This window comes from Chrysochloris asiatica, unplaced genomic scaffold (genome assembly GCF_000296735.1).
Source record: "Chrysochloris asiatica unplaced genomic scaffold, ChrAsi1.0 scaffold00045, whole genome shotgun sequence".
Lineage (NCBI taxonomy): Eukaryota > Metazoa > Chordata > Mammalia > Afrosoricida > Chrysochloridae > Chrysochloris > Chrysochloris asiatica.
The window spans coordinates 15,021,164-15,040,154 of NW_006408563.1; the positions used below are offsets into that span (position 1 = coordinate 15,021,164).

The window sequence follows — 18,991 nt, forward strand, 5'->3', positions numbered from 1 at the left end:
GGGTACCTTAAATGCATGCAAAAGCTAGACAATAGGAAAAGAATATCAATGATAGTGACAAATGACACAAATGTTACTAATATCTATTTAAAGCAGCTATTATAAAAATGCTTGAACAATAAATTATAAACATTCTTGGAAGAAAAATTAAAGTAGAAAGCATTAGCAAGGAAATACATATAAAGAACCAAATGGAAACTTTAGGACTGAAAAATACAATAACAGAATAATAATCATCATTGAATGGACTCAGTAACATAATGGAGATGACATAGCAAAGAGTGAATAAACTTGAAGTTACAGAGAAATTGTCTAATCTGAGGTTCCTGAGTGTTCTTAGTTACTTACTATCAAAAAGGTTGATGATAGAAAAAAGATTTAAAATAATAATAATATTCACAACTTCATTCTAACAGTCATGTCATCAGAGTACCAGAAAGTAAAGAAAAAGAAAGTGGTATTGAAAAATTATTTAAAGAAATAGCATTTTATGGCTGAAGTAAAAACATTTTATTGGCACACATGTAAACCCACGGATTCACAAAAGTGAATGAAACCCCCCCCCTTCCAAGACTAAGATTCAATGGGAATACGCACTGTGATTGGCTGTGATTGGTGACCACGCTCGACACCGATAAGGGGAAGTGAGGGAAAAACAGCAATGAAGCAGTGAGCTAAGCCCTACAACGTTCAATAGACTTCTGTGAACCCAGGTGAAGATCTGGTTGGCCAGCAGTGTGGCAAGACCTAGGGACGCTTGGGCCCAGAGTCAGTGACATAGCCACAGAGGACTAGAGTGGAGAGTGAAGCGTCCAGCTGCTAAGAACAGAGGGCATATGCATAAGAACACCCACACTTGCAGATAGTACCCACTTATCCTGGCTTCAGTGACTGGATAACCAGAGCTCAACAGAAGTAAAAAGAAGAGGAAGAAAATAAAAAAGTATTCTCACACAATTTGATGAACTTGACCTACACCTATGGAAGCAGTAGCTCAAAAGAGGGAACAAGTCCTTACAGCAAGAATCATTCCTACCCCCTCCACTCACAGAGTAGACAGGGATGGGCAACTTGGACATTGGCTACCCAAAATGGGGGGTAAGGGGCTACAAAGGCAAGAAGTGACTGGCTTACAAGCTTTCAAGAGGGAACCTAGATCCAGAAGGCCTGGAGGAAGGTAGAATCTCCAGTGAGTAGTATTCAATCTGACTAGGCGGGGCTGATGCAATGAAATGCAGATGGGTCTCCTGTGATACAATAGTGAATAATTGTTATCAGGACTGATTGTGAGGGTTGGAAATGTAAAGGTAGACGTTTTATAGCAAGGAGGGGAGTGACTGACTTTTCAGTCTAGGAGCGGAGGTCCCTAGGACCATCAAGGGAGAAGAGCAGAGAGCGGGAGCCTACCCAGAGAAGCAGTGATGCCTGAAATGGAGCCAGAGATGATGATGTGGAGCGATGGAGCAGCTGGAGACTTTAGATCCAGAGAGGGAGAGCGACTGTGTGCTGAAGACCTGGGGGATACGGGGGAAGGAATGCATGGAGGGGATTGTAACCACGGCAATGAAACGATGTATGATAGAATGAATGTAAAACTAATATTCTCCCATGTAAACTATCACATAATTCACAATAAAATATTTAAGAAAAAGTAAAAAAAAAAAAAAAGGGAATGAATCCCAAATAGAATATAAAGAAATCCACACATACATATATCATAATCAAAGTGATAAAAGGAAAAGGAAAAAAGTTTAAGCAGCCAGAGAAAAATGTACAACCTATACAAAAAATAATACGGTTTCTTCTCAGAGGCCACAGAAACCAAAAGAAAGTAAAGTGGCTATGTTAATATCAAATAAAGTAAACTTCAGAGCAAAGAAAAATAAATATTACATATCAATAAGAGGGTCAATTCTCCTAAGGATTTAAAAGCATTTGATCACCATAAGAGATAGCATTGAGCAGTTACATATAGCACAGACTTGAGCCTCTGTGTTTAGCTGTGAGTTTTGTCTATATGACCTTAGACAAGTTACTTCACATCCCTATGCCTCAATTTTTTGATCTTTGAAACAGGAATAAGTATTTACCTTGTATGGTATTGAAAACATGAAATATAACATGTGAAGGTGCTTCAAAAAGTTTCATTTAAAAGATAAGTCCAGTTTTCCATGAACTTTTTAAACCACCCTTGTATATACAGTATATAACATAATGTATGGCACAAGCAGGTATTTTATTGGGCAGTGTTTCTTTCTGCTATGCATAAGGTCGCTATAGGTTGGTACTGACTCGATAGCACCTAACAACAACAACATTACTCTGGTAGGGTAGTGGATATGAATTGGGCTGCTAACTTCAAGGTCAGCAGTTCGAAACTACCAGTTGTTTTGCGGGAGAAAGATGAGGCTTTCTGCTCCCATAAAGATTTACAGCCTCAGAAACCCTGTGCAGGGTCACTATGAGTCGGAACCCACTCCATGGTACTTAACAACAACATTATGATTATTTTTCTAAACAGATAACTTGCATTTTTAAAAGAAAACAATTTCTGCATGTTTTACCTATTAATTTTTCCCAATTTCAAGACATACAGCTGTCAGGTTTCTATTTCTGTATATTCTCCATTAGGCCTAACTCAGCACTAGTTACACAGAAAAAGCCCAATAAATACTTGCCGATTGACTGAACATTACATTCTTAGAAAGAACGAACAAAGCTAGTTAGCCATGACTGCGCTACTCTTTCCTGGGCTAAATATCTAAATTTCTAAACATCATACTAAATCTATCCTAAAGATTCTAAATGTTACTATAAGATTATGAGTTGTTGTTATTAAATGCTGTCGAGTTGGTTCTGACTCACAGCAATTAGGGGAAGTTGTAAATGCTCAAAGAAATTTTATTTCCCAAGATTTTCAAATAATGCACCAAAACTTATTAACCTAAACCAGAGTCCTGGCATGGCGCTGTAGAATAAGCAATGGATTACTAACCACAAGATCGGCGGTTCAAACCCACCAACCACTTCTAGGAAAACCCATAAATAGGGTTGATAACAGTTGGAACCAACTCAACGGCATTTAACAATAAGCTAAACAAAGTCCTGGTGTGGCGCTATAGGTCAAGCACTAGATGGCAAGGTCAGTTTGAACCGCAAGGTCAGTGGTTCAAACTCACCATCTGCTCCTCGGAAGTCCTATACAAGGTCATTATGAGTCGGAATCAATTTGACAGCACTAAACAACAACAACAAACCAAGTTTACTGCCATCAAGTCAATTCTGACTCATAGCAATTGTATAGGAGTAGAACTGTTCCTTAGGATTTGAGACTGTAAATATTTAAGGGAACCAACAGCCTCATCTTTTTCCCAAGGCTAATGGGTTTGAATTGCTTTCTTTGTGCTTCGCAGTCCAACATTTAACCCTGTACCATCAGGGCACCTTAAAGCCTAATAGTTTTTCCATTTTGATTATGTGGCTAACAAACAGCCAAAACGCCTTTCTTTATGGCACATTCTCCCTCTAAAAATGTTACTGAACAGATGCTTAGTACACTATTTTTATACACATCAATTTTTGCCATCCTTATAATTCCTTAATGCAATCTTTAGTAACTAGCTGTGCAAACTATTTTTCCAGATTCTATTCATTACAGAAGAATTACCGTTTTTTGGTTTGGTTTTGTTTTTAAAGCTAACACAGCAAGGAAGTGTTTCTCAATGGGAAAGTATAAAAACCTCTTGATGGGCTTTTCAAACCAAACATGCCCATAATTCCGTGTTATCACCGCCTTAGTTAACCACTTGATAGTATTACCAACCCAAGGGAGTTGTCCTACCCTTCAAATACATTGAAAGGGACCAATATTAAGAACCAATGGTAACTAAAATTAAAATGTGAAGCTTAGATACATATTCTGACGTATTGAGTGGAAAAATGAGTATGCTATTTCTTTCTACTAAATCTGTTACTCAAAGTTATCATTCACGTTAAGTTAAAAATTTATGATAAAATAAAATTTGGCACCTGAATTTGGTACATGTTAACAGATACTAAATGCATTTAAAATGCATTTAAGTCTTATTATAGTTTAATATGGAGTCCTGGTATGGCACTTTGGCTTAAAGTGCTAGACTGCAAGATCGGCAGTTCAAGATCGGCAGTTCAAGCTCATCAGCCACTCCTCAGAAACCCTATACAGGGTTGCTATGACTCCTCGACAGCACTTAACAACAACAATAGTTTAATATGCCATCTAAAAGTAAAATGAGAATTGATAAAAGTTTTAAATGATCATTACAGTCATTCAAAGACAGCTGGTGTGTGCTAAAAGATATAGGTGTGATGTTGTGGTACAAAGCCCTGGACTGACTGCAAGGTCATTTGAACCACAAGGTCAGCGGTTCAAATTCACCAGCCGCTCCTTGGAAACCCTATACAGGGTCAATATGAGTCAGAACTGATTCAATGGCACTTAACAACTATGCCTAGGAGGGTAAAATGCTTAGATGACTGAAGTTACAAAAGAAACTATGGTATACCTGCTGAACAGCCAGTGTACTGTCCATTTCATCAAAGGATTCATCAGGCCAATTATAGAAATCCTATAAAATAAAATTATGGTTAAAGCATAAAGTTACAAAGATGCTACTGAAATATACATAACCAAACACACACCCATTCAACATTTTCTGCATGTACAGTCAAATGATATTAGACTTTTTGCATTGTGTGAGCAGTCTCAATATTGCTACCCACATTTTTTTGCCTCTATTAACTTAGACTATGTCCTCTAAGCTTCTCACTGTTTTAAAGTTACTATTATCTATTTAATCTCATATAGCTGATTCTTTAAAACAGTGCACTCTGAAGGCAAATATTCTTCAGTAGTGGGACTACACCATTGCTTAGTTTAAAGATGATTTCATAGGATAGTTTGAGACATAGTTTAAAGATTATCTCAAGACAACAGATTGAGGGATTTCCCCACTCACAATGGGTCCAATAAATCTAGTATCAACGAGATTTTGAAATTCTGTTTTGCATTTTTCCTCCGTTTGATTCGGTAAAACAGCTTCCTTTTAAGGGAATTTATTTTTGTGGAATGCCTTGCACTGGTTCTCAACATCTCTAGAGAGAGTTAAATTCATATACGTTCCTCTAATTGATTAGGAACTATCTATTAGGGACCTTTGCCAATATTTTATATTACCTGTATCAACATGAGCAAGTATCCAAAAATCTTTAGCAAAAAACAAACTGGAGAATACATAGTGCATGATAACACACAGATAAAAGTTTAAGTGTAAAAGCATACTTATGGATATCATACATCTGCAACAGAAGTATAAAAAGGGAATGGAAATCACCGAATCACCAATACTGGTTAGGGGTGAGGATAAGAAAGAAGATAGGAAAATGTGACCTAAAGAAATTCAACTATACTAGTAATGCTTCAGTTCTGAGGGTGGGTAGTGGGTAAAGTGTCGTAAGAATCTAATAAATTTTTTCTCCATAGTTGTTCAGAATGAAACTAAACTAGTATTTATTATTATTAAAGGGGAAATGTCAAGAAACAAAAATAAAACCTTCTGGACATTTTCAAAGGTATCATCTAAATATTAAGAGTAATCTTTAAATTCTTCCAAAATTATTTATATTGTTTCTATGAATCCACTTTTGATTATTCTTTCCTTTAAAATTATAAGAATTTTAAGTTTACAGAATATTTTATTTTAAAAATATCAGAAAACATATATAATGTTATATAGACAAGATGTTTAAAAAGTTAATTAGGAACCACATGTTTTACCTCCTCATAATTGAGGTAATTCAGAAACACAAAATGAACCAAATATCAAGTTTAATTCCACCACCACCACCTAATTCAGTCAACAAACATTTATCCAACACCAACAATGTGCCTACAGGGCAATTTAACCAACTTTAAAAACAAAAATAGTATGACGATACCCTGCATACACTACTGGCTTTCTAAATGCATCACTTTAAAATACACCTATTTCACGGAAGCAAATGAGTATAACACACAATGGAATAGGAGAGGCAGCTGCTTAAGAAGTATCTTTATTAGTAATCCTAATCTTTTTGTTATATTTTATTTTACAACCTCGATCTATGACTATGTGGAAAAAGCAAAGGAGCTCTCTATATGGGACTTACTCCTGACAACACAGCAAACAGATGTGTTATAATATCAACTGAAAATATATTGTTTTGTAGCCTTTCAATTAAAAACACTTGAGTAAATAAAATGAGATAACTCTCAAAATGAGCACAGAAAGTTCATTTCTGAATAAAAAATACAAAAGTTGATTGTTTTAAAAATAATAAGAAACAACGTTTCCACAAAATAATAGATACGTGGGAGGAGGGTAGAATTGGAAAAAATAAAAAGCAAACACAGCATATCAATTTCCAGTAGAGTGACCACAACACTGCCAAGAGAAGTAACTGACAGCTTAATGTCACTCCGCACGCCTTTCAAAATAAATTCTCTAAAATTGCACTTGTTAAAGAGGAGCGATCACCAGAGAACTGGGATCCGAGAGGGTAAGTAATCTTGACCCAAAATCCACTCCATTATCTGGGCTTTAGTTTCCTCATCTGTTACATGAGTCTGGGAAGGTGTCTAGATCTGTAAGCTCCCTTTTCAAAACTCCCTCTCCATTATTCTGTGCAAGAAATTAAAGTCTCTTCTTAGAGACTTTAATTTATAATCAGAGCTCCATGACTGTTCAATTCCCCTCCCCAATTTATATCGCTTTTTAGATATTATTTTGAGCATCTCTTGTGAAAGCATATTCTCAACAACAATTTTGGCTAGCAGAGCAATCATAACGAATCTACATGCCAATGTGTTTTTGTTTTTGTCAGAGTGTGAGGCATCCCATCTTTTGCAACTCCGAAGAACCAATACCTAAACAAGCACCAACTTATCCCAAATAGTGCCCTACTGAAAGCTGCTAAGATCATAATCAGCTCATTCTCCGACTATGTTCATACAAAACAAGGAAATCCGCAAGGGCTGACACCTAACAAGTCACAACCTGAGGATGGACACTGGCAGGACCAGAGACGATCAAAGGCAAACAGGAGAATGAAGTCAATTCTCGCTTACCGACCCGGCTAGACAAGCGGGGTGGCAGGTTCCTCACGGAGCAGGCAGGGACCTCGCGGGGTTTACACCGCTCCCAACCCGGAGGGAGTCCCCGGGGTCTCCACCTGGCCAAGCCGCGCCCCTGCGGCACTAATCAGGTGAAGTCTCTGGTGAGGCCCAGCAGGCAGCTACCAATGACAGACCTTCCCAGTCCCCGCCTTCGGCGGGCCCAAGCCGCGACCCCCACCCGCCCTTCCTGTCCACCCTCAAGTCTGGGCTCGGGCAGGCCTCGGCCAACGCCGCCGCCTCGGCCAAACTGAGTAGTAACTGCTCCGGAAGAGCAGGCCGGGCACCCGTGCCTAGCCCGCCGGCTCGGCCTAACATCCCCTGAGGGTGGCCAGCTTGCAGATGCGGTGCGGCTAGGAACCGCGTCCTCTCAGACAAGAATGGTAAGGAAGACAGTACCTGAGCCTTGGTACCCGGTCTGTTCCGCCTCAGCACTGCCGTTCCCTCCGCCATGACCATAGTGCCAGAGTCTGTTCGGCTCGAGTCGGTACCCGGATGTAGGAGGATGGCTGCCGCACGGGGGCGGGGCGGCGGAGCGGCGCTGTTGGCTCTGGCGCTGGGGAGGGGCGGTGTCTGACGGAACAGCCAGAGCCCGCTAGGAGGCGGGGAGAAGTCCTGGTCTGGGCCGGCTCGGCGGAGGGAGAAGCAGACAAAGGAACAGCCTGGAAGGCCCTGGTGGCTGCGGGATAATTGGGGGTTCGCAACGCGAAAGCTCGGGTGCCACCAGCAATTACGTGGATTCTGCGGGCCGGCTCGAAAGTAATCACGGGTGGCCATTTTGTTAGTGTACAGGGCTTCGTTGTTGTTGCTGTTATATGCCGTGGAGTCGGTTCCGACTCATAGCGACCCTGCCTGCGTAGGGTTTCCGAGGCTGTAAATCTTTACGGGAGCAGAAAGCCTCATCTTTCTCCCTTGGAACAGCTGGTGGCTTCGACCTGGTGACCCTGAAGTTAGCAGCCCGATTCGTAACCACTAGCTACCAGAGCTCCTTACAGGGCCTCTTTAAAGCCTTGTTAATTACACTGAACAGACAGAACTTGCACAAGGTGCCTTGTACAAACAGACTGGCACAGTTTTGTCCCATGGAATGGCTGGTCATCGCAAACCGCCGACCTTTTGGTTAGCAGCCAAGTGCTCCAACCACTGCGTCACCTGAGTTCCTTAAACATATACCTGTTGGTGGTGATGGTAGTGTGCTGTTGAGTCCATTTGACTCATAGGGACTCTGTATAGGGTGTGCGAGACTGTAAATCATTGCTGTTTTGAGTGCTGTGAGTCGGTTCCCACCCATAGCAACTCCCGCATAGGGTTTCCGAGGAGCGCCTGGTAAGTTTGAACCACCGACCTTGCGGTTCAAACCAATCTTATGGTGGAGTGCTTATTCTACAGCCCCACACCAGAACTGTAAGTACTATGGGAGCAGAAAGCCTTATCTTTCTGTGGTAGAGCTGCTGGTAGGTTTGAATTGCTGACCTTACAGTTAGCAGCCCAGCTCATAACCTGCTACGCTACCAGGGCACCTTAAGCATATACCTAAAGAAGCACAATTCTACATCAAAACACTGAGGGAAGTAAGATAGAAAACAGGCCAACAGTTTGGGAAAATTCCACAGACTTATTAAGAAACCGACCCAATCTCAAATTAGACAGGGGTTTAGAGTGTCAAATGATATTTCCGTCATCTGCTGACTTCAAAGCCAAGGACATATTCAATGACAAAGATAAAAGACGCAGATGCCTCTTATCTCAGTGACTGAGTGTGGACATCTGGTACTGTGCTTTAGGCCAAGGTTTTTTGCAAGTTAGAAGCAGGAGAAAAATGAATATTCCTTGAAAGATGCTGGGAGTTTTACATTTTACAGGATTCCAAATTCCCTTTGTTGCAAGTTTACGTGTAAATGATGACGTTACAGCAGTTTTTCTTGTGTAGAAATCTTAATCTTTGTTCAGGAATGAGAGAGGCCTAAGGCAGCAGATGGGAAAACAGTTCAAAGGATAAAGAGTGTATACATTGAATGATTTCCAAAAGAACATCATGGACACATTTCAGTCTAAACCAAACTAGATTGCTAAAGTAAATTGATATGTATGAGCATGCTGAGAGGAGAGCTATGTCACCAACAGCCTCCAAAGATGGAAACATGGAGTAGAAACGGGAAGTTGGTTAAATTGAGTGAATCCAAGCTGAATGATTGTCAAAGACTTGTTTGACATTGGGAAGTAGGTTTGAGTTCAAGTATGCTTCCTTCTTTCTGGAAGATGTATGTATAGACTGGTAACTCTTAAGATCTTAATTCTGTACCTCTAGCACTGGCTCCTAGATATCACAAGATCAGTCATCCAACATATAATAAGCCCCACCCAAGGAACCTGGTGGCACAGTGGTAATAACACTCAGTTTCTAACCAAAAAGTTGGTAGTTTGAGCCCACCAGCTGCTTCATGGAAGAAAGATTTATACCTTGGAAACCCCATGGGCAGTTCTACTCTGCTCCACTATGCGTTAAAATCAACACGATGACTATGAGTTTAGTTTGGGTCTATATGGAAAGTAGAGTCACTCACAATGAAGGGTTCAACTACTGGCTGAAAGGTTGGCGGTTCAAACCCACTCAGAGGTGCCTAAGAAGACAGACTTTACTTTTGCATCCAAAAGGTCACAGCCTTGAAATCCCCACAGAACACAGTTCTACTCTGCACACTTGGGGTTACTATGAGTCCAAATCAACTCACCAGCAGTTGCTGAAGTACAAGTATGAAAAAGCCCAGTCTCAACCATAAATTGAGTTTTGTTGTGGCACTGTAGGATAAGCATTGGACTGGTAACAATAAGGTCGGCAGTTCAAACCCACCAGTTGCTTTCGAAAACCCTAGCCAAGATCTAGATGAGTCAGAACCAACTCAGTGGCACAGAACAACAATCATAAATTGCTTAGAATCAAACAGGAAGACAGACATGCAAATCACCCAAATCTCGTACAGTGATATTTTTGCTATATTGAGATCTTACATGCACGAAGTACAGTGAAAGCCTAGGACCAGGGGGTAGCTGGTATGGGCACCCTAAAACAGAGGCATCCAGTGAGTCTATGAAAGAGCAGAGTCCTGGGCAGGCCCTAGGACAGTGGACAAAGCCAACTCACTTAAACCAAGTATTAAGCTGAAATTTCCCACTTATATGTAGTTTATCTTGACTCAACAAGAGCATATTTAAAGGGACTCACTTTCATGTTCTAATTTCTAGTTTGTTATACTTTTTCAGTATATCTAGAAAGAACAAGAGAAAAATGGATAAACCACAAACCCATTGCTGTGGATTCAAATTCTGATTAATAGTGACCCTCTAAAGATTTTACAACCTCAGAAACCCTATACAGGGTCATTCGAACCAATTCCACAGCACATAACAACAACAATACAACAAAGTAAAACTGCCCCATAGGTTTCCCAAGGCTGTAACTCTTTAGAGAAGCAGATTGGCTGCATCTTTCTCCCATGGAACAGCTGGTGGGTTCGAATTGCCTATGTTTTGGTTAGTAACTGAGTGCTTAACCACTATGTTACTCTCCACAACACTGTCATGGTGTTGATTCCAACTCATAGCAACCCTATAGGACAGAATAAGAACTGTGCCTTTGAGTTTCCAAGACTAAATCGTAGCAAGAGCAGATAGCCTCATCTTTCTCCTGCAGAGCAGCTTGTTAGTTTGAACCGCTGAATCTGAAGTCAGTAACTCAATGCTTAGCTCTGTTGTTGTTAAGTGCTGTCGAGCTGGTTCCAACTCATAGTGACCGTTTATAGTTTCCAAGGAGCGGCTGGTGGGCTTGAACCACTGACCTTGTGGTTCAAACCGACCTTTTGGTCCAGTACATTATCCTGCAGTACCACACCAGGACTCTACTTCTTAAAATGAAGACGTAGACGTTAAATTCAGGAACAAAATACACATTTATTCTCTTTTAAAAGTCCTTTGTAAAGTTGCATTCTGCTGTCACTTAGATTTATTCATAATCATAACCTTGCTCTTTAGGGATGAAATGTTTCTAGTTCATAACCTTCACATTTTTTTCTCTCTGCCAACCTACAGATTATGACCTCCAAACAAAAACTATTTTATAATGAGGGTTATAATTTTTAAAAGAAGAAAAGAACATTATCAGTAATAACAATAACATACCATGCCTGGACTACTTGAATATTTTGAGTAAAGAAGTAGTCTTTTAAAAGGCAGCATGGACAATGGGAAATGAAAGTTTTTTCATTTGTAATAAAGATGTGCATAGTAATTCTTTCCCTTTACATTGTACGATTTAAAAGTGGGCATAAAATCAAAATACTCATGGAAGTCTCTTGAAGTCTTAGAAGAACATATTTTATAAATTCAATATACCATTGTTGTTGTTTGGTGCCATCGAGTCGGTACTGACTCATAGCGACCCTATGTACAACAGAATGAAACACTGTCCAGTCCTGGGCCAACCTCACAATTGTTGCCATGCTTCAGCCCACTGATGGCTACCACTTTGCCAATCCATCTCACTGGGGGTCTTCCTCTTTTTCTCTGACCCTCTACCCTACCAAACATGATATCCTTCTCCAGGGACTGGTCCCTCCTGACAATATATCTGAAGGATGAGAGATAAAGTTTGGCTCCTCCAAGGAACATTATGGCTGTACTTCTTCCAACAGGTATCTGTTGGTTCTTTTGGCAGCCCATGGTACTTTCAATATTCTCCTCCAGCACCATAACTCAAAAGTATCAATTCTTCTACAGTCTTCCTTATTCACTGTCCAGACCGAAGGGTCAGGCGCACCTTAGTCCTCAAACTGACATCTTTGCTCTTCAACACTTTTAAAAAGGTCTTGTGCAGCAGATTTGCCTAATGCAATATGTCATCTGACTTCTTGACTGCTGCTTCCATGAGTGTTGATAGTTAATCCAAGAAGAATGAAGTCCTTGAAAACTTCAATCTTTTCTCCTTTGATAAGAATGTTGTTAATTGGTCCAGTGGTAAGGATTTTTGTTTTCTTTTCATTGAAATGCAATCCATACTGAAGGCTGTGTCTTTGATCTTCATCAGTGAATACTTTAAGTCCTCTTCACTTTCAGCAAGCAAGGTTGTATCATCTGCATATTGCAGGTTGTTAATGAGTCTTCCTTCAGTCCTGATGCCACATTTTTCTTCATATAACCTAGCTTCTCAGATTATTTATTCAGCATACAGGTTGAATAAGTATGGTGAAAGAATACAACCCTGTCTCATACCTTTGCTAATTTTACAACATTCAGTGTTCCCATATTCTGTTCGAACAACTGCCTCTTGTTTCACATACAGATTCCTCACGAGCACAATTAAGTGTTCAGGAATACTCATGCTTCACAATGTTGTCCATAAGTAATTTCAAAAATATCTGCTCAATATGAAACTCGCTTTGCAGAACTTTTTATTCCAAAAAAATATAAGTGCAAGGTACTGAGCTAAGTGTTGAGAAAAAAATTGTTAAGTGCTGTCGTATCAGTTCTGACTTATAGCGACCCTGTATAGGAAATGTCCTGTAAATTCAAAGCATGAAGAAAATTGAACAAAACTGACCAACTTGGAGAAAATGCAAATACTGATTACAAAAAAAATAAATCCAGAGTAAATAAAGATCTCATAGAAATTCTAAGACCAATCACTCAATAGAAAAATGGACCAAAGATGTTAACAGGCAGTTTACAGTAAAGGATATGGTTCTTAAACATGAGATGCTTACCGTTATTCATTGTTGTTGTTAAGTACCTTCAGGTTGATTCTTACTCACAGTGACCTTGCATAGGGTTTCCAAGGAGTGGCTGGTGAGTTTGAACCACTGACCTTGTGATTAAACCAACCTTTTGGTCCAGTGCTTTATCCCACAGCACCACACTAGGACCCACCCTTATTCATAATGATAAATTTAAAATATATCAGATTGGAAAAAATAAAACTTTTATAACATATTATTGTGGTTGGGAAGAAATTAAGACTCATACATGTCTCATATCTTGCTGGTAGGAATTTGATATAATTTTTATGAAAAAAACATATATACTCATATCTACATGTGTGTGAGAGATTAAAATCCATATACCCTTTGACATAGCAATATACATGTCTCATACCTTGCTGGTAGGAGTGTTGATAGAATTTCTACAAAGAAATATATATATCTGTATGTGTGCAAGAGAGAGATTAAAATCTATATACCCTTTGACATAGCCATTGCATGCATGTCTGGGAATTTCTTAGCTATACTTGTGTGCACATGAAAAAATAGTTTATGCATGAATGTGTTCATTGTAGAAGTGTTTCTAATAGCAAAAGTTAGAACAATCTAAATTTCCACTAATGGGGAATGTATATAGTCCATTCATACAATTATAAACATTATAGTTTTTAAATTATAAAGTATAGGTTAATGCACTGGACTGTAAAGTTGGTTTGAACCACAAGATCAGCAGTTCAAGCTCACTAGTTGCTCCTTGGAAACCCTATACAGGGTCATTATGGATCAGAACTGACTCAACAGAACTTAACAACAACAAAGAGACTGAAGAAGCTCTATTATGTACTTTATAGATTAAGCCCAGAGGAAAAATGTTAATATGAAAAAGATGCCAAATGTTGTTAATAGGATGATATCACTTGTATTTTGCTAAAATCAAAAATGACTATATACATATACATATATATTTCATATACATTAAAATGTTGTGGTTGTTAAGATCTGTCAAGTCGGTTCCAACCCATAGTGACCCTGTATAGGGTTTCTGAGGAGCAGCTGGTGAAAATACATACATTTTGCTGTTATTAAGTGCTATTGAGTTGGTTCCGAATCATAGCAACCCTATGGAAATCTTTGAAAGAGCAGAAAGCCTAATTTTTCTCCTGCAGAGCAGCTGCTGGGGTCAAACTGCTGCCCTTGTGGTCCACAGGCCAGTGCCTGTTCTGCAGAACCACCGTGTGCCCCAAATACATGTATTGCTGCTGCTGTTGCCATCGAGCCTGTTCCAACTCGTAGTGACCCTGTATAGAGTTGCAGGTCATTTCAATTGCCAACCAGTGCTTATCCTTCAGTGCCATATAAATACATAAAATACTCCTAAAAGGAGGAATAGAAATCCTTCTACTAGTTGTCTCCAGGTATGGAAGGAATGGCTGGGACAAGAATGGGAAGGACACTTTTCAGTCTGTATCTTTTTGTCCCTTTTTAATTTTTAATAATTAATTACATGAGCACATTACCTATTTCAAAAGTAAACAAAATGAAAACTGAAGGTTAAGAAAAACATAATAGGCTTGACTCAAAATTTAACTGGCAAATCTAGCCCCCCAGTTTTATACTTAATTCATAAGCTAATATAATTTGTCAAAAGTCACAAAACTAGTAATGTAGTAAATATAGGACTTATTACATTTTGATTGGATTTTTCTGTACAGGTTACCTAAGGGTTGAGATAAACATATTTAAATACTCTATTTAAATAAATCCAAAAGTTTAAAACATCATTTTGGTGGTTTTGTTCTTATGTGCCGTCAATTCAGGTCTGACTGGTATCGACCTTATATAGAGTTTCTGAGGAATTGCTGGTGGGTTTGAACAGACAACCTTGTAGTTAACAGTTAGCAATCCAGTGTTTACCCCACAGCACCACACCAGGACTAATAACTTGCTTTGTTGTTGTGGTTAAGTGTCGTTGTCAAGTCAATTCTGACTCATAGTGACCCTGCATAGGGTTTCCCAGGAGTGGCTGGTGGGTTTCAAATGGACCTGATGGTCCAGTGCTATTCCTCCAGTGCCACACGAGACTCCTTGCTAGAAGAAACAAAACTTGCTATCACTTTGGAGAACAATCTGCTAAACCTTACAAAGAACCTTAAAAAATTCTCACAAATACATTGTGAAAGAATACAGGAAGGAGTTATCAGATATTAAATGTTTATTATGAAGCTATTTATACTCAAGAGGGCATTGGTGGTAGAATCCTTATCTTCCATGCACATCTGTCAGTGGAGGCTTGTGTTTGCTATGGCACTGAACAGGTTTCAGCAGAGCTTCCAGACTATGATGATGTTGTTGTTCTTATGTGCCATGGAATCGGTTCTGACTCATAGTGACCCTGCACAGGGTTTCCAAGGCTGCAGATCTTTACCGGAGCAGAAAGCCTCATCTTTCTCCCGCGTAACAGCTGGTAGTTTTGAACTGCCGACCTTGAGGTTAGCAGCCCATTTCATAACCACTAAGCTACCAGAGCTCTTTAGACTATGATGGAGGAGGAAAAAAAGCCTGGCAATCTACCTCTGAAAAGTAGCCAATAGAAACCCTGTGGAACACAGCAATCCAACCTGCAACTTATACTGGTGATAGCACAAAACCAGGCAGTGTTTCATTCCATTCCATGGTCACCATCATGGGTAGGGGGTGGGGGGAGGTGTAACAGGACAGCAGCTAACAACCCAACATTTATACTGAAAGGATATGGTGCCCTTAGTCACCCCTCAGGTCTAGGATTCATCTCCTTGGCTCAATTTTCAACCAGACAACAAAGATGTGTGGTGAACAATAACATTAAGGAGGTAGGCATTCCTTAGAATAATTAACCATTTGAGATCAAAAGGGCAGCATTTGCCCAAGGACAAAGTTCAGAAGGCAGGAAGGATTAGGAAAGAAGGGAGAATGGAAGCAGTAAATACAGGGAGGAAATGGGATATGTGATATTACATTGTAAAGATTACGATCAATGACTTACAACAAGATGTGTTTGAATTGTTGAATGGAAAATTGATTTGCTCTATAAACCTTCACCCAATTCACAATAAAGAGTTTTTGTGTTTTTTTTTAAAAAAAGCAATATGGTAAAATACAAGATCAAACAAAGACTATAAAACCCAGGAATAGACATACACATTTTTAGTGTATCATAAAGGTGTCATATCAAATGTTGTTGCTGTTGTTAGGTGCCACTGAGTCAGTACTGACTCATAGTGACCCTATGTACAACAGAATGAAACACTGCCAAGTCCTGGGCCAACCTCACAATTGTTGCCATGCTTCAGCCCATTGATATTGCCACTTTGCCAATCCATCTTGTTGGGGGTCTTCCTCTTTTTCGCTGACCCTCCACTTCACCAAACATGGTATCCTTCTCCAGTGATATTAGGGAGGGATGAAGAATGGATAATTCGATAAAGGATAAGCTAGTCACTAATTTTTTAAAGAATAAGGCAGACATGTATGCCATATACTAAATCATGGATCAGTTACTTAAACATTAAAAAGACAGTAGAAAAATGTAATTTGCTTAGATGTAAATAAAAACTACACATGAAATTAGCAAACTAGACACAAACATGACTAATACTTCTAATAAATAAAACCTTGAGTCAAGTTTTTATAAATAAGAACTTTTTGTAAGGTATTTATTCATACTTTCCAAAACAAGGAAAAACCATAACCTGACTAATAATGATAATACTGATACGTAGAATAGTTCCAATTTTTTATTTACTTTTCAATTTCCCAAATTTCTCTTGGATGTAACAGTACAAAGCAAATCTGAAGTCAGATAGACCCAAGTTGAATTCCAACTCTTCCACTAAAATTTGTGTCAGTTTGAGCAAATCATCCTACCTGTGTATCCTCCTGGTCTATAATGGAGGAGTTGTCTCTGAGGGTCATCGTGATTCTTTATAATTAAGGAAGATTACACGCTAAGTGCCTAAAATAGTGGCTGGCAAGTGCTCAAAACATGGTAGCTAATATTATTATGAAAATTCCTGTTAGAATGTTACCCATTCCATTGATCTTTCTCCTTTTAAATTACTACATAATTTTTCTGTTTCAACAGAATTAAAAGGTAAATGACAATATTCTGTTCTGAAATATGGTTCTTCACTCCTCATGTCCTTATCTTTGGTCTAATTGTTCTCATTAATCCTGTCAGAATTCTCTTCTGTATTTTATCAGTGAAATTTCACAATGGAAAATTTTTTCAGTCTTTAAACCTTATGTAAACTATTGTTGTTAAGTGCTGAGTTGGTTCCAACTCTTAGTGACCCTGTGGAGGTCCTGATATTGTTTACCTTAAATTTGTAAAGGCTGTCTACCTTGAACATTGTGCTCTGTGAAAGAACTCTACATGATATCAAATTGACAACAGTAACTTGAAAGGTTAGACAGGAAGCTAACACTGCAGTTGAGTTTATGATAACCATGAAGGAATAATTTGATAAAGGAGACTGAGAATGGTTACACAACTGGAAGAACGTAATCAATGTCCTTGAATCATACACATAGAAACTACTATGGTGTGTGTGTTTTCTGGGTATTTCCGTTAACAAAAATCTAAATAACAGTTCTGCTAGATAAGTGCCACAGATGTAGAAATACTTCTGTGGTACAAAAATTCTTAGCATCCACCATGATTCCATAGGTCTTGTATATAGTTCTGAAATGTTTAAGAATACCAATTTCAGTGATGAAACAGGTTTGGGAACTGTCACATTAGATCTCTACTCATTTGCTTGGGTCTGCAGCAAAGAGCAAAAGAAAAGCCATGACCTTTGGAATGGATTCCTAACTGCAGTTTAGCAGCCACATGGCTTTGGATATTTCCTCATCTTCTTTGAGTCGGTTTTTCATTAGGCAATCTGCATTCACAAGATTAATTTGTTGAGAGCACATTATCTAGTTATACCTGGGGCACAGTAGGAAAACTAGTGACCACTTGGATGCCATAAGAAGCATAGCGCTTTTAGCCATAATTTTCATATTTGAATTTTTATTTCAGACACTAGAGATAGAAGGAGCCCGGGTTAACATAGAACAAGAGTTAGGCTGCTAACTGCAAGGTCAGTAGTTCAAATCTATGAGTCGCTGTGTAAGAAAGATGAGACTTTCTGCTCCCATAAAGGAGCTCTGGTAGCGCAGTGGTTATGAATCGGGATGTGAGCAGCAAGGTCAGCAGTTTGAAACTACCAGCTGTTCCGCAGGAGAAAGATGAGGTGGTCTGTTCCCATAAAGATTTACAGCCTCGGAAACCCTGTGTAGGGTCGCTATGTGTCGGAACCGACTCCACGGCACATAACAAGTATTTACTGCCTTGGAAACTCTATATAGGGTTGCTGTGAGTCAGATCCAATTCAACACACAACCACCATCCACCATCAGAGATTTGCAACATACATATATTATATACTATTAGTCCATGCCTCTTAAAACTTTTGCTTCAAGTCAATTAAGATAAATAGGGAATACAATTTTTAAGACATCTCAAAATAGCTAAGGGATAAAACTACTAGGTTTGCCCACTAAGAAATACTTGTAGCAAAGAGGTAGTCACTAGAACATAGAATTGTCTGGGTTTAAGTGCTAATGCTAACTGCTATGTTGTGGTGGTGGTTAAGTGCTGTTGAATAGAATGGTGGGTTTGAACCAGCTTTGCAATTAGCAGTCCAGTGCTTGTCCTACAGTTACATCAGGACTCTATATTACTTGTTAAAGTCAAAACATTAATAGATACCCAAGTACCAAGAGAAAAGTTCTAGTGGTACAATTAAGCATGGCTGCTTGAATCCATCAGCCCCACTGCAGGAGAAAGATGTGATCTGCTCCAGTAAACATAACAAAGGAAACTGAAAACATATGGGGTTGTTCCAGTGTCCTATAGGGTCAGTATGAATCAGAATCACGTTCCAGGCAAGAGTCCTAGGATAACACAAATGTTTAAACATTTGAATAGCATCTGAAAGGGTGGTGATTCAAACTCACTGCACGATGC

The 18,991-nt window shown here is 39.2% G+C and overlaps 1 protein-coding gene across 2 annotated transcripts in view; it reads right to left on the reverse strand.

Annotated features, from left to right (window-relative positions):
• The window catches only part of MOB4 (MOB family member 4, phocein), a 38,052-nt gene extending 30,367 nt beyond the window's left edge, over positions 1 to 7,685 (reverse strand). Inside the window, exons 1-2 of one of the 2 annotated variants that reach the window (XM_006862007.1) lie at positions 7,589 to 7,685; positions 4,545 to 4,607 (exon numbers count right to left, since the gene is read on the reverse strand). In XM_006862007.1, coding sequence (XP_006862069.1) covers positions 4,545 to 4,607; positions 7,589 to 7,648 — 123 coding nt within the window. In that variant the 5' untranslated portion in view covers positions 7,649 to 7,685. The remainder of the gene's footprint in view (positions 1 to 4,544; positions 4,608 to 7,588) is intronic. The other variant, XM_006862008.1, reaches the window with a different exon arrangement.
• Positions 7,686 to 18,991: the final 11,306 nt, after the last annotated feature.